Source organism: Lichenostomus cassidix, chromosome 17 (genome assembly GCF_008360975.1).
Source record: "Lichenostomus cassidix isolate B80296 chromosome 17, HeHo_3.0, whole genome shotgun sequence".
Taxonomy (NCBI): Eukaryota; Metazoa; Chordata; class Aves; order Passeriformes; family Meliphagidae; genus Lichenostomus; species Lichenostomus cassidix.
The window spans coordinates 1362610-1373926 of NC_139497.1; the positions used below are offsets into that span (position 1 = coordinate 1362610).

An 11317-nucleotide genomic window follows, 5' to 3' on the forward strand; every position below is an offset into this window, starting at 1 on the left:
AAGGTGAAAGTGTTCCCAGCACGCTGACAGGCCAGCTTTACACATCAGCTCCCAGCTCCCATTTAATTAAGCAGCTTGCTTTCTTCCTCTCTTTCCCTTTCTCCTTCGCGCTCTCCTCTCCCCCGTTCCTCCTGCCTGTCCCCCCCTCTCCCGCACTCCTCTCGGCGCTCTCTCCCTGTTTTATCAGCCCTAATGAAGCAGTATTCTTCATCGATCCTGCTGATTGCCAGCCCATTCCTTTTGTTTGTTGGCACCGAGCCATTCTGCCGCGCTCTGACAGCTCAGCTCCTCTAATTAGCTCTGTTGTTCTTTTCCCCATGTTTCACCACGTTGCAAGTTCAGTTGAAGTTGCCACAAACTTAATCCTTCCATTCCTGCCATAAATTCACATTCTTAAGCTGTCTTTATTGTAGAGAGGAGCAGCCTTGTGTGGGGACTGATCTCCAAGACCTTAACATCTGACCTTTTCATAAGCCCTTTTTCCTAAGAAATAGTGGCAATACAGCTCTGGATTTCTTCATCATATCTGCTGTGCACCATTTCCTTTGAAATGAAAATTCAATGCAATAATGCTGCTGCTGTTCTCTGCATACTGGTGTGTAGGGCAGAAGTGCTACACACAATTTGGTGGCTTTCTCTTGGCAGGAAAATTTGAGGTTTATGTGCCTGGGGAAAAAAAATTTAAAAAAAACAAGACAAAACCAAAACAAAGCTGGAAAGCCCACTTTCCCCAATAAATAATGTTTTTAAAAACCTTCCTTAGTCATCCCAGAGCACTCAGGCTGTAGGCCCTGAACAGCTCCTTCCTGTTGTGCCTCTTAAGGGAGCACAGGCTCTGGGAGGTCAGGAGCTGAGCTGTATTCCCAACTTTATTTGGGTGTTTATGGATTTGTGTTGAAATTAGCATTGAGCTGAGCCAACAGATCTGACCCTATTTCAGGTGGAGTTGTACTTTCTTAACAAAACACGTGAAGCTGGTTTGTACAGCCTGCCCCTGATGCTGCAAATTCCCACATTTGACTCACAGGGATAAGTTCAGCACAGGATTACTCACTAGTGTAGGCTGGCACATACACAGACTTTGAGCACAAGTGCTTATTCCCTTCCTTGAAATAAGGCTGGTTTGCTCATGGAGATCCTGGTCAGAAATCAAGCTGAATTTCCATACATTAGGAGGTGATGGATATGTATTTCAGATTCATTGGCAGCAACATCATCTTCCACAGAAAAGCTTTGAATTTTGTTACAGACAACAAAAGATTAGCATAATACCAGGAGTGATAATGACAATATGGAACAAATTTGCTAATAGCAAACAGTTAGTGATAGGCATATATATCTCATTTGCAAGTCGTGGGTCCATGTGGTTTATATTCATACTTTAGATTCATTGATGTATCCACCTTCATTTGTAACATTGTTGTGGCACAAAAGACAAAGCAAGGCGGAATGGAAGATCCCTCTAGGATACTGGTGGTTCTCCATGTGTTATCTGTGTGTGCTGCTGGATCAGGGGAAGTGTTTGATGAGATGTCTCTGTATGTCACAGGTTCGCCCCCCAAGACCTCATGTTGTTAAGAGGCCCAAGAGCAACATTGGAGTGGAGGGCCGGAGGACTTCAGTTCCCAGCCCAGAACAGTAAGTACTGTGCTGCTCTGCTTCTCTCTACTTGTATCAGCAAACAGTGTGTCCAGAACTGAAACTAACCACAGGAGACATTGAAAAGTACTACAGATCAAAGTTAGTTTTTAACTAAGAAAAAATTTGACTTTAAAAAAAAAAATTTGGAACATTGTAGAGGAAGTGTGAAGAAGCAAGTAACCAAAGTTTGCTTATTGAAGAATTCTGGTTAGCCAAGTTACACACTCTCTGATCAGCATCTTCAGTGAAAGTTTTTAGGTTCTGGAGGTTTGTTCATTTTTTTGTTGTTTTGTTTTGCACTTTTCTTTCAAGGAAACTGTCAGTTCCAGCCTTGCAGATGCAGTGTTCTTGCCAGGCTGTACCTGGAGGGTGCAGAACTCTTTATTTTACAGTGATGGCAGAAGGGGCTGTGTCTGACTCTTGAGTGCGTTAGCAGGACCGTGATGTCTGTGTGAGCTCTGTGGTGAGGGCTTCTAGGGCTTCACTTAGCACAGTACCAGCAAATTCATCCCCACTTTAGCTATGGCAGTGAAGAGGGAATGTTCCAAATCAGTTGTGCTGCTGCAGCCCACTGCTCCTGGACAGAAGGTGTTGGGTTCCAAGTGTCTGTTGTGTGCATTGGAGTGCAGGCATGTTCTGTCACCACAGAGAGGTTTTTTCAGGAACTTTCCCAATTGTCACTTTTTCAAGGATTTTTGCAAAGAAGACAAGGTGTATGTGTTGCAGATTCCTGATAGTGCCAGAGTGGAGTTAGCAATGGTGACCCTGACCAGGGAATGGATGTACTGAACTTGCCAGCACAGCCCAAAGGACACTGCTGTGTGTGATGGACACACTGGAGGGGCAGCAGTGGCCATCAGTGCATGGACATCTCTTTCTAGCCATGCCAGGGTGGGGACATGCTCTGTCCCCACCTAAACTCAGTGGTGACTTCTCAGTTGTACAGGAGTATTTGTCCATTTTACAGTGGAATTTGGTTGCCCTCTTGTGGAGCAGATGCAGCTCCTGCAAAGGGCCGTGCTGGCCCTGCACAGAGGTTGGGAGGATTTTTAAACTAAAAGCATTTTCCTAGTGTTTGATCTGATGACTCACTGCATGTAGGTGGAGGATAATTGAATCAATTTAACATTTATATGTGTTCCTGTGGAGGATTCTGCATGTTTGGGTTAAAAAGCTGCTGACAGTCCAGTGTGGCTCACTGCTAATGTGTATCTTCAATTGCTGCCACTATCAGACCACAGATAAATAGAAACATGGACGATAAACATTATACCCATGATGGAAATAGATTGTATTTTAATTTTTTTTTATTTAGTTTATTGCTGTTAATTTTAGTCTTTACAGTTCTGCTGCTTCCACAAAATACAGAATTTTCATTATGTTTCCTACAAACTTTCTTTCTTCTGTCCCAGTAAGTAATCTTAATAAGTCCATACACCCCTTTGTACCATAATCTCAGTACTCAGGAAAAGGCAATACTGTAATAAAATATACTAATTTAATTTTCTCATAACCAAAATATAATTTAAAATTATTACAGAATTCTCCTTATTAATTCTCATATCCTGCACTCCCATTTTCTGTATATTTTCTTTTCTATCTCAAGTACATTTAGGTGTCAATTAAATTTGAAATATCTACATTTGTCAGCATTTCATTTTTGGCCAGCGTGATGTGCTGCTGATTTGTCCATGCATCCTGACACATGAAAAAAGCTCCTGAGATGCAGATCTTCCTCATTAAAACGGAGCCCCCACTCCAGGCTGGTGCTGTGGAGCGAGTCCTGGCTGTGCAGTGCCGGGCTGACATGGGGATGGAGGCGAGTGGCTGTCAGTGCTGGCAGCAGCCTGCTGCATGCTGGGGTGCTGGCAGGGACTGATCCTTCCCTTCCCCTTCCCTCCCCTCCCCATGGGGAAAATTAGTGTCACTCTGGATTGCTGGACATAATTTTGGATTTTCTGGAATCATGTTAGATGGTAGTTTGCTTTCCTAAGGAACAAAGACATATGTGTCTAAATGCAAAATAAATATTTGTAAAGTATCTTTGCTTTCTAATTTATTTTAGGTGGAGCCTTCTGTAACTGTAAATTGAATTTTTTCATAGTTACTTTAAAAAAAAAGGTTTAAAAAAATGTTAAAACAAATGTCTCCTGCTGCAGTGGCCCCACCTCCTTCCTCTGGCTACCTGTTACAGCAGAAGAGGGGAAAGAAAGCAATGCACCAGCTTTAATTGGAATAATACAGACTGTGGTTTAACACCATCAGCTGCAGCCGCTACCACCTGTTAGAGACTTTTTATTAATTAGCTCTGACCTGACTGTGAATAAACATTCATTGGCACTGGCAGCTCAGGCCCTCTTGGGCTGTTGGTTGCGGCATCTAACTTCTCTTTTCCTGACCTAGTCTCTAAGAACTAATTCTCAGTTAACCACTGAGGAAAGAAACATATACACCTTACTTGACAAACTGCATTTCATACTAGTCCTTGGACAGCTTAGGTTTTATCCTAGAGTGAAGCAGTTTCAAATTTGAAAAGTAGATGGAAGTAGGAAGAGGTGCCCTGGAGTCAGCTCCTCTTGTGCATCAGGCTGTTGTCAGACAAAATGTGTGAAAAGCAGAGAAGGAGATCTAATGTCTGTTTGCTTATAGTCAGAGCTCAGAGAACCTGAGGAGCAGAGCTGTCTAAAGAACAGAAAGGTGCCCAGCTCTGTAGGGAATGTGGTGGAACAAAGGTGGTTTGTGTATTGTCCCCTGCACTGTGGTGTGACTGGGGATCATGGTCCCCTCCCTTGGGCACCCACAGTCCCTGCCTTGGGAGAAGGGCTGTGTTTTGTGTCTGGGCAGCAGAGCTCAGCACTCCCTGCCGAGCTCTGTGCTGTGCACTCAGTCAGGGTCAGGATGATCTGGCTCTGCAGAGCCCTTGGTTTCTGTCCTCAGGAGCTGTCACTGTGACCACTCGATAACTTCCTTTTCTCTTCCTGTTCCCCAGCCTCGTAAAGCCCATGCGACACTATACAGTCTTCCTCTCTGAGGACTCTTCTGATGATGAATTTCAGCAGGAAGAGGATCCTGTCTCTGGCTTCTCTGAAAACTTTTTCTTCTCTGCTCCTTTTGAATGGTCTATCCTTTACTCTTTGGTTGTGTTCATGCCAGCTTGGAACAGTGGGGTTTGCATTGCTCAGGACACCTGCCCTGTACTGGGACTTTGGAAATGCTCCTGGGGTCTCTGTACAGTGCTTGATGAATGACCAGCATTTCTCCTGCTTGTTTGTTTTGATGTTGAGCAGCATGAAAAAGCATCCTCCTGCATGAAACACTGCAGCAACACACAGCTTATGGGTTTACATCGACTCGAGCTCTGTGGGATGTCACCCTTCCATTTGTCCTTTGTTCCAACATGCTGCTTGTGCTCCTGTCCAAACCTTCTGCCATTCATTCTTGTGTGGTGCTACTGTGCGTTTGGGTTGTCCTGTAAGCCTTGTTCCAGTGCAGGTATCAGCCTTTTCCAGTGTCACTTGTTTGATCCCAGCCTCTGTGCTCTCTCAGGTATCACATCCCTGCAGGTGTCCTCTGAGGGCATTGAGTACAATCTGACAATTACACAAGAAACAGGAAGTTTGTTGGGTCTATTTGTATCCAGTTTTTGAATTTGTAACTTGTACATTTCCAAACCTCTGTAAGTCAGTCTTGAAAGACTGTGCTGAGCAGCCAGGCCAGAAGCACTTCTTGATGCTGTGGCTGGAGGGTTCTGTCCCCTGCCACGGTGCCAGTGTGAGGTGAGGGGAGCCCTGCCAGCTGTGGGTTCAGCTGCACTAAATCCCTCTGCCTGCCTATTTGAACATCCCAATCCCGGTGGGCAGGTCTGAGCTGAGCCCTCACTGAATGTCAGCAGAGGATTTGTTATTTCCTAACCTCACCTGCTTGAGGATTTCTAGGGGATAAAAGGGAGATAAATTGCATGGAGCTGCATTCATTCCTTTAACAAATGCAGTCACTGGTTTGACCAGAACCTGTAGGAAGAGAGGCCAGGGTATTGTGAGCTGCTGCTTCAGAAATTCACATGATGCCACATGCAGGCAGTTCAGGAGCTGGGAGATGGATGATGCCCAGTCACAACTGGAGCCTGGCTGTCATAGCTGGGTCAGACCAGGCTGGAGAAGGAGCCTGCAAGTGGCACAGAGGGGTCTGCAGTTGCTAAAATCCATTGTGTGCTGCAGACTCAGGTTCGGAAGCTGACAGGGATGGGATGTGACTGCAGGAGGGTGGGATGGGGAGGTTCAGGAGGAAAGGGCCAGAAAAATGTTTCCCCACTCGTGTTTGGGGTGGAGGAGGCCAGTTTTGTTTGCAGAATATCCCTTGAGGGGTTGCAGTGTGACCTAGAGCAATGTGAGACTGAAGATACAGTGAGGTTTGTGAGATCCCCGCCCTGAGGCCATGTGCCATCACTGTCTGCCTTGTCCCTGCAGTGTCACTGTCCTGGTGCTGGCTGAATGCCTTCTCTGTGTGTGGTGGGGAGGGAAGCAGGCTGGGCTCTGTGAATTTGCATGATATAGATATATTATGATAAAATATGGAAAGATGAGGAGGGTTCTTCATAGGATGTGTTTTTGCAGGTCTCACAAATATTTTCTTTTAATTGAAAGCTTGTTTAAATGCCACAGTACAACTGGCTGCCAGTCAAGTGCCAATCCCCACAGCCATGTGTGGCACTTGTTGTTATTAATTGGATGCACATCGTGCTGCTGTTCTCTGTACACACACCAAAATGCAAATGTGCTGGTTCAGTTTTTTGCTGAGGTATGTGCAAGAGAAGCATCCTGCTAACTCAGCCTTGGCTGGGAATGTACAGGAGGTGTCTCCATAATGGATTGTGGTGTTTCTTGATAAGATGACACCAATGAAATCATTGGAACCTGCACAGTGTTCCCAATTATTGCAGGAAAACACAGAGTTGTGCTGTGTGCTGAGTTAGCTTGAAGCAGGAGGATGTCAGTGCCTGAAACATGGGGTGCAGAGGCCGTGCCTGCCCCAAGGGCAGGCATGGGGAGCTGGTATCCCATTATCCCTGCTCCGAGAGCTCCCTCCCCAGCCTGGCTGTGCCTGCATGACCACAGCTTTCCTCTGAGCTCTTCCCCCTCGGGTCTTGCCCTTCTGAGCACCCCGGGGTGCCAAGTCCCCTCTGCATGCCCCCTGCCCTCGGGCACTGCTCCCAGCCTGCTCTGCATGGAGCTCTCTGAGCTCTATTTGCCACTCGGGAGCTCTTTGTAGCTCATCCAGCTCCTTAGGAAATAGTGTTCAAAACAAAGAATTAGAAATATGGTCATTTGTGATTTTTGGTTCTGTGCCAGGCCTCAGCCATACCGGGCCCTGAAGGAGTCGGACAGTGCCGATGGAGAGGATGTGGGCAGTCCAGAGAAAGCGAGAGAGCCACTGCCCCCGAGCCCTCTGCTCTCCAGCAAGGCCTCAGATATCAACCTCCTGGAAGACATCTTCCCCAGCCTGGAAGTGGAAGCCCAGCCCCAGCCTCTGAGCCAGGCCAAGAGCCTGGAGGACCTGCGGACGCCCAAGGAGGAGGTGGAGCAGCGCTGCACCTTTGAATACCAGGTCAGGGGGTTCCTGTGCCCTGGGGTGGCACATAGCTCATTCTCTGAGGAACTTTTTCATTTTACTGAGTAGATCCTAATAATAATAATCATTATCATCATTATCATCATCATCATCATCTGTTTTCCAGGGGTTTGCTCACATGTTTCAATATTAATTTCTGAATTAAGGAATAGCCTAAATGGGACTCTCAGTTTTAAGATCCTCTTCCCTCACAGCAGCCTGAACTCACTTCCTGCTCTGTGTTGTGAGGACGTCACTGAGAGTTAATATTTGTTCTGCTCTCTTGCAGAGAATGGATCTTGGTGTGTCCGAGAGGAGCAGGATTGTGCCAAGCATGAAGCTGTCCCACCCTTACAACAAGCTGTGGAGTATGGGCCATGATGATATGGCCATTCCTACCAAGTATTCCCAAAGCTCACCGGAAAGACCCTTGGCTGCCCTGGGTAATGTGCTCCCCATCACACGGAGACCCCAGAGCAGAGACAGTGGCCTGGCTCCTGCAGAAAAGGATGAATCAAATCCTGCCATTCAAGGGAACATCACCATTCCTAGGCCACAGGGAAGAAAGACTCCAGAGCTGGGGATTGTGCCGCCACCACCAGCACCCAGGGCTTCCAAGCACCAGACTGCAGCTGGGTCAGCAGAAATCCTCACCACTCATGGGCGCAGCCACTTGGTTTCAGATCTTATCCCAGAGCCCTTTGGGGCTGGGAATGTGTCCTTAGACCCCGAAATCCAGCAGTCTGTAAATTCCTCCTCTCACCCATCCCAGCTGCTGTGCAGTGCTACAGGCACTGCTGAGATGCTGCAGCCAGTGCGGCTGAAGACAGAAAGTGCAGGTAAAGACAGTGACCTCCTGCTGAGCCTGCTGGACCCACTGAGAACCACGGCCTGGCCGGGCAGGGCCCCGCAGGGCTCAGCCACTGCGCCCTCCTTCAGCACCCTGCCAAGTGACTTTGGGCCTGCAGCTGCTCCCTTTGCCCAGCCCCTTGGCTATCCTGCCCCAGCAGCCCCTTTGCTACAGCCCTCCCCGAATCCCTTCACCCAGACACTGCCAGGAGCCCTTCCGGTGTCCCTGGTCAGACCCTCGAGGGGCTCCTTCACCCCTTCCTTAGGTCATGCCTACAGCTCCAGCTTCATAACCCCCACTGCTGGCTTCTACCCACCGCAGAGACCTCAACCCCACATGGCCACGCTGTCCATGCCAAACCTGTTCAGCCAGGCTCCAGCTGTGCCAGCAGCTGGCTCCTTGCTCCTGCAGAGCCACAGCCCTTCTCCCACCAGCTCCCTCCAGCCAGCGTGTCTGGGTGTTCTCTCCAAACCCCGAACATTACAGGTGGGCCAGCCCAGCACAAAGGTAGATCCCAAACAAACGCTGCCTCTCCTGGCCAATGAACCCCCTCTGGTCCCTGCCAGGCCAGCCAAGGGCTTGGAGTTGGTGTTACTGTCCTCAAAATCTGAGGAGACAAAAGATCCTTTTGAAGATCTGTTAAGAAAGACCAAGCAGGATGTGTCACCCACACCAGGTAAGGTGGAGCAGCTCAGAAAGCGATGGGAAACCTTTGAGTGATGCTCCCGATGGCCTTGGTGTCCTTTTGGAAGTGACAGAGGGGTTTTCTGGTTTTTTTGAGCCAGCATAAAACCAAGCATTTCTTTTAAGGAAGGCTGAGCCAGGATCGCTGCAGGACCATCACTGAGCTGCATCTCATGAGAGCTTTTTGCCCACAGGTCAGAGTCCCCTGTTGTCCCAGTCCCTGGCACTGCTCCCTCACTCCCCACCACCCAACCCTGGGATTCCTGCACTGACCAAAGCATGAGGGGAGGTGGGTTGGGTTGGGATTTCCACACACAGCTTTTCAGGCAGTACTACTGATGCACAAGTTACTCCTTCCCTGTATTTTCAGTCCTTGGCACACCTGGAGTGTGACACAGCACACTACGCTGGGGTTCATTCTTGCCTCTGGGAATGGGCCTCAGTTTTTCTGGAATTACACACAGAAATATAACATTTTGTTTCCACGCAAAGTGCAGCAAACCAGCCTGACCTGTGGGCTGCACTGAATTGATCCCTCGGGCTCTGCTTTGTGCTCCTTGAACCCCAGCCACTCCCAGGGGCTGTGCTGTTGGATGGGCTTTGGTGGCACTTGTGACTTCCTCCCTGAACAGTGACAGCAGGGACAGAGTTGTCACAAGGCCTGGAAACCACAGCACAGAAGAGCTGCTCAGGGACTGGTCCTGCATCTCTGTTGGGAAACTGGAAACACCAGCAATTGTTTTCTTTTTTTTTTTTTTTACTTTGTTTTTGTTAAATTCATCAGAAAATAGAGGCCATAAAGAGTATCCTAGTTCTTATATATGTGTATCTTAATATTATCTATCAATATTATAAATGGCAGTATATGAATGGAATGTAACAATATCTTACTTGATTATTACAAACAAAAAAGAGAAAAAACTTGGGGTATCAAGGTTCCCAGCTGCTGAGATCAGGTGAAGGCCTCTGTGCTGAGGGGCTGAGGGCAGGGCGTGTCCAGGAGGAGGATGTGGGCTCTGTGGCCTCGCTGGAGCCTCGGGCTGGTCCCACCTGGCCTGCGAGTGCAGAGGGCGCCGAGCAGCGCAGGGGATGCTCAGCTGGCTGTTCTGAGCCCCCCTTTCCGTGTTCTCCACACATTTCACAAGAGCCTCAGCATCCCCCAGGAAAGCTGCTGTCTCTGATCATTTCTGTTTCACTTCAGTGGTGCTTTTTTGGTTTGTTTTGTATCTGGGCACACTGGTGTAAAACCTGTCACTCTCGCAGAGGGAATCATGTCACCATTGAGCCTTTGATAAAGGAAATCATCTTGGACACATGGGGAAATTCTTGTAAAGCTTTATCTGATTTCCAATGTATCTATTTTATTCATGTAATCTTGGAAGTTTTCTTACTCTGGGGAATGGGAATGGCTGTCTTTGTGTTCGAATCTGGGCAGTACAAAAGAAAAATGCTCTTAATATCTGAAATGCCGCTGGTTTTGGAAAGACTACAGTATTCCAGGAATATTTTGTTTCTGTACAGTGCTGTTCCTCTGACAAGCCATTCACTTGGATTTGTATTTTCTTTTTGTGTTGAAAGACAGATGGGTTTAGTATTGCATAGTAAAATATTTAAAGTCTAAGAACCAGTTCCATTTTATTTTATACAGTTCAGAATATGAGCGTTATATAATTGTCTGGCATTTCAGAGCCCCTTTGCTATAAAACTTTCTGGATTAGGGTGGATGTGAATGGGCATTGGACAGTCCTGCCTGTGCCAAGCAGGGCTCCACAGGCTCTTTTTTAAACTCTGTAATGTCACACAGTGATCAGACACTGAGGAGCCTATTATAGGTGCTTAAAACCACTCAGGAAATTCTGTCCCACTGCACTTCATTTCCTTCCCCAGTTACTTTACCTATATTATGGATCATTTGCTAAGTCAGTTTTGGGGCACTAAGGAGTATTAACACCAATTTATTTATCCTTCACTTTATTTAGCACCTCTGAGACCCAGGAGGACAAGGAGTTTGTGACTGTCCTCACTTCTGGAGTAGGGTTTGCGAGCAGGAGACTTTTTTGGGGTTTCTTGTAGCATAGGAATCAAACTACCCTTAGGACAGCATTTAGGGATTTTCGTCTTATTTAAACTCAGGAATTCCTAACATGATTCATTCCTGATAGTGCCAGATGTAAACAGTTTGCTTGTCTGGGAGAGCAGGCAGGCTGTGAATCAGCTCTAGTTCTGAACTAGAAGGAATTGGAATGTTTTTAGTAATCCAGCATAAAAACTGTTCCTGGTATTATCCATCAGTCACTTTATACTCAACTTTGTCATATTCCTGTACTCACGCTGTGTTTGATACCACTTTGCTTATTTACAGCTGCTTCCTGCCATGAGAAATAAGTTTATTTAAAAAAAAAAAGACTGAAACCAAGAAAAACCAACCTCTTCAAAGTTTGTGAGGCATCTGCTGCTGCACAGGAGGTAAAACCAGTTCTGCACCTTGTTCACTCTGGGTGGAGGCTTCCAGTTCACTGCACATGGACAGCCATT

At 47.2% G+C, this 11317-nt stretch overlaps 1 protein-coding gene across 5 annotated transcripts in view; it reads left to right on the plus strand.

The window, feature by feature from the left end:
• DENND1A (DENN domain containing 1A) overlaps positions 1-10406 on the plus strand; it is a 142839-nt gene extending 132433 nt beyond the window's left edge. For 3 of the 5 annotated variants that reach the window (XM_085076713.1, XM_085076712.1, XM_085076714.1), the window contains 4 exons: positions 1550-1638; positions 4631-4759; positions 6990-7245; positions 7538-10406. In XM_085076713.1, the coding sequence (XP_084932839.1) occupies positions 1550-1638; positions 4631-4759; positions 6990-7245; positions 7538-8818 (1755 nt within the window). In that variant the 3' untranslated portion in view covers positions 8819-10406. The remainder of the gene's footprint in view (positions 1-1549; positions 1639-4630; positions 4760-6989; positions 7246-7537) is intronic. The other 2 variants (XM_085076715.1, XM_085076716.1) reach the window with 1 other exon arrangement.
• The last annotated feature ends 911 nt before the right edge of the window (positions 10407-11317 follow it).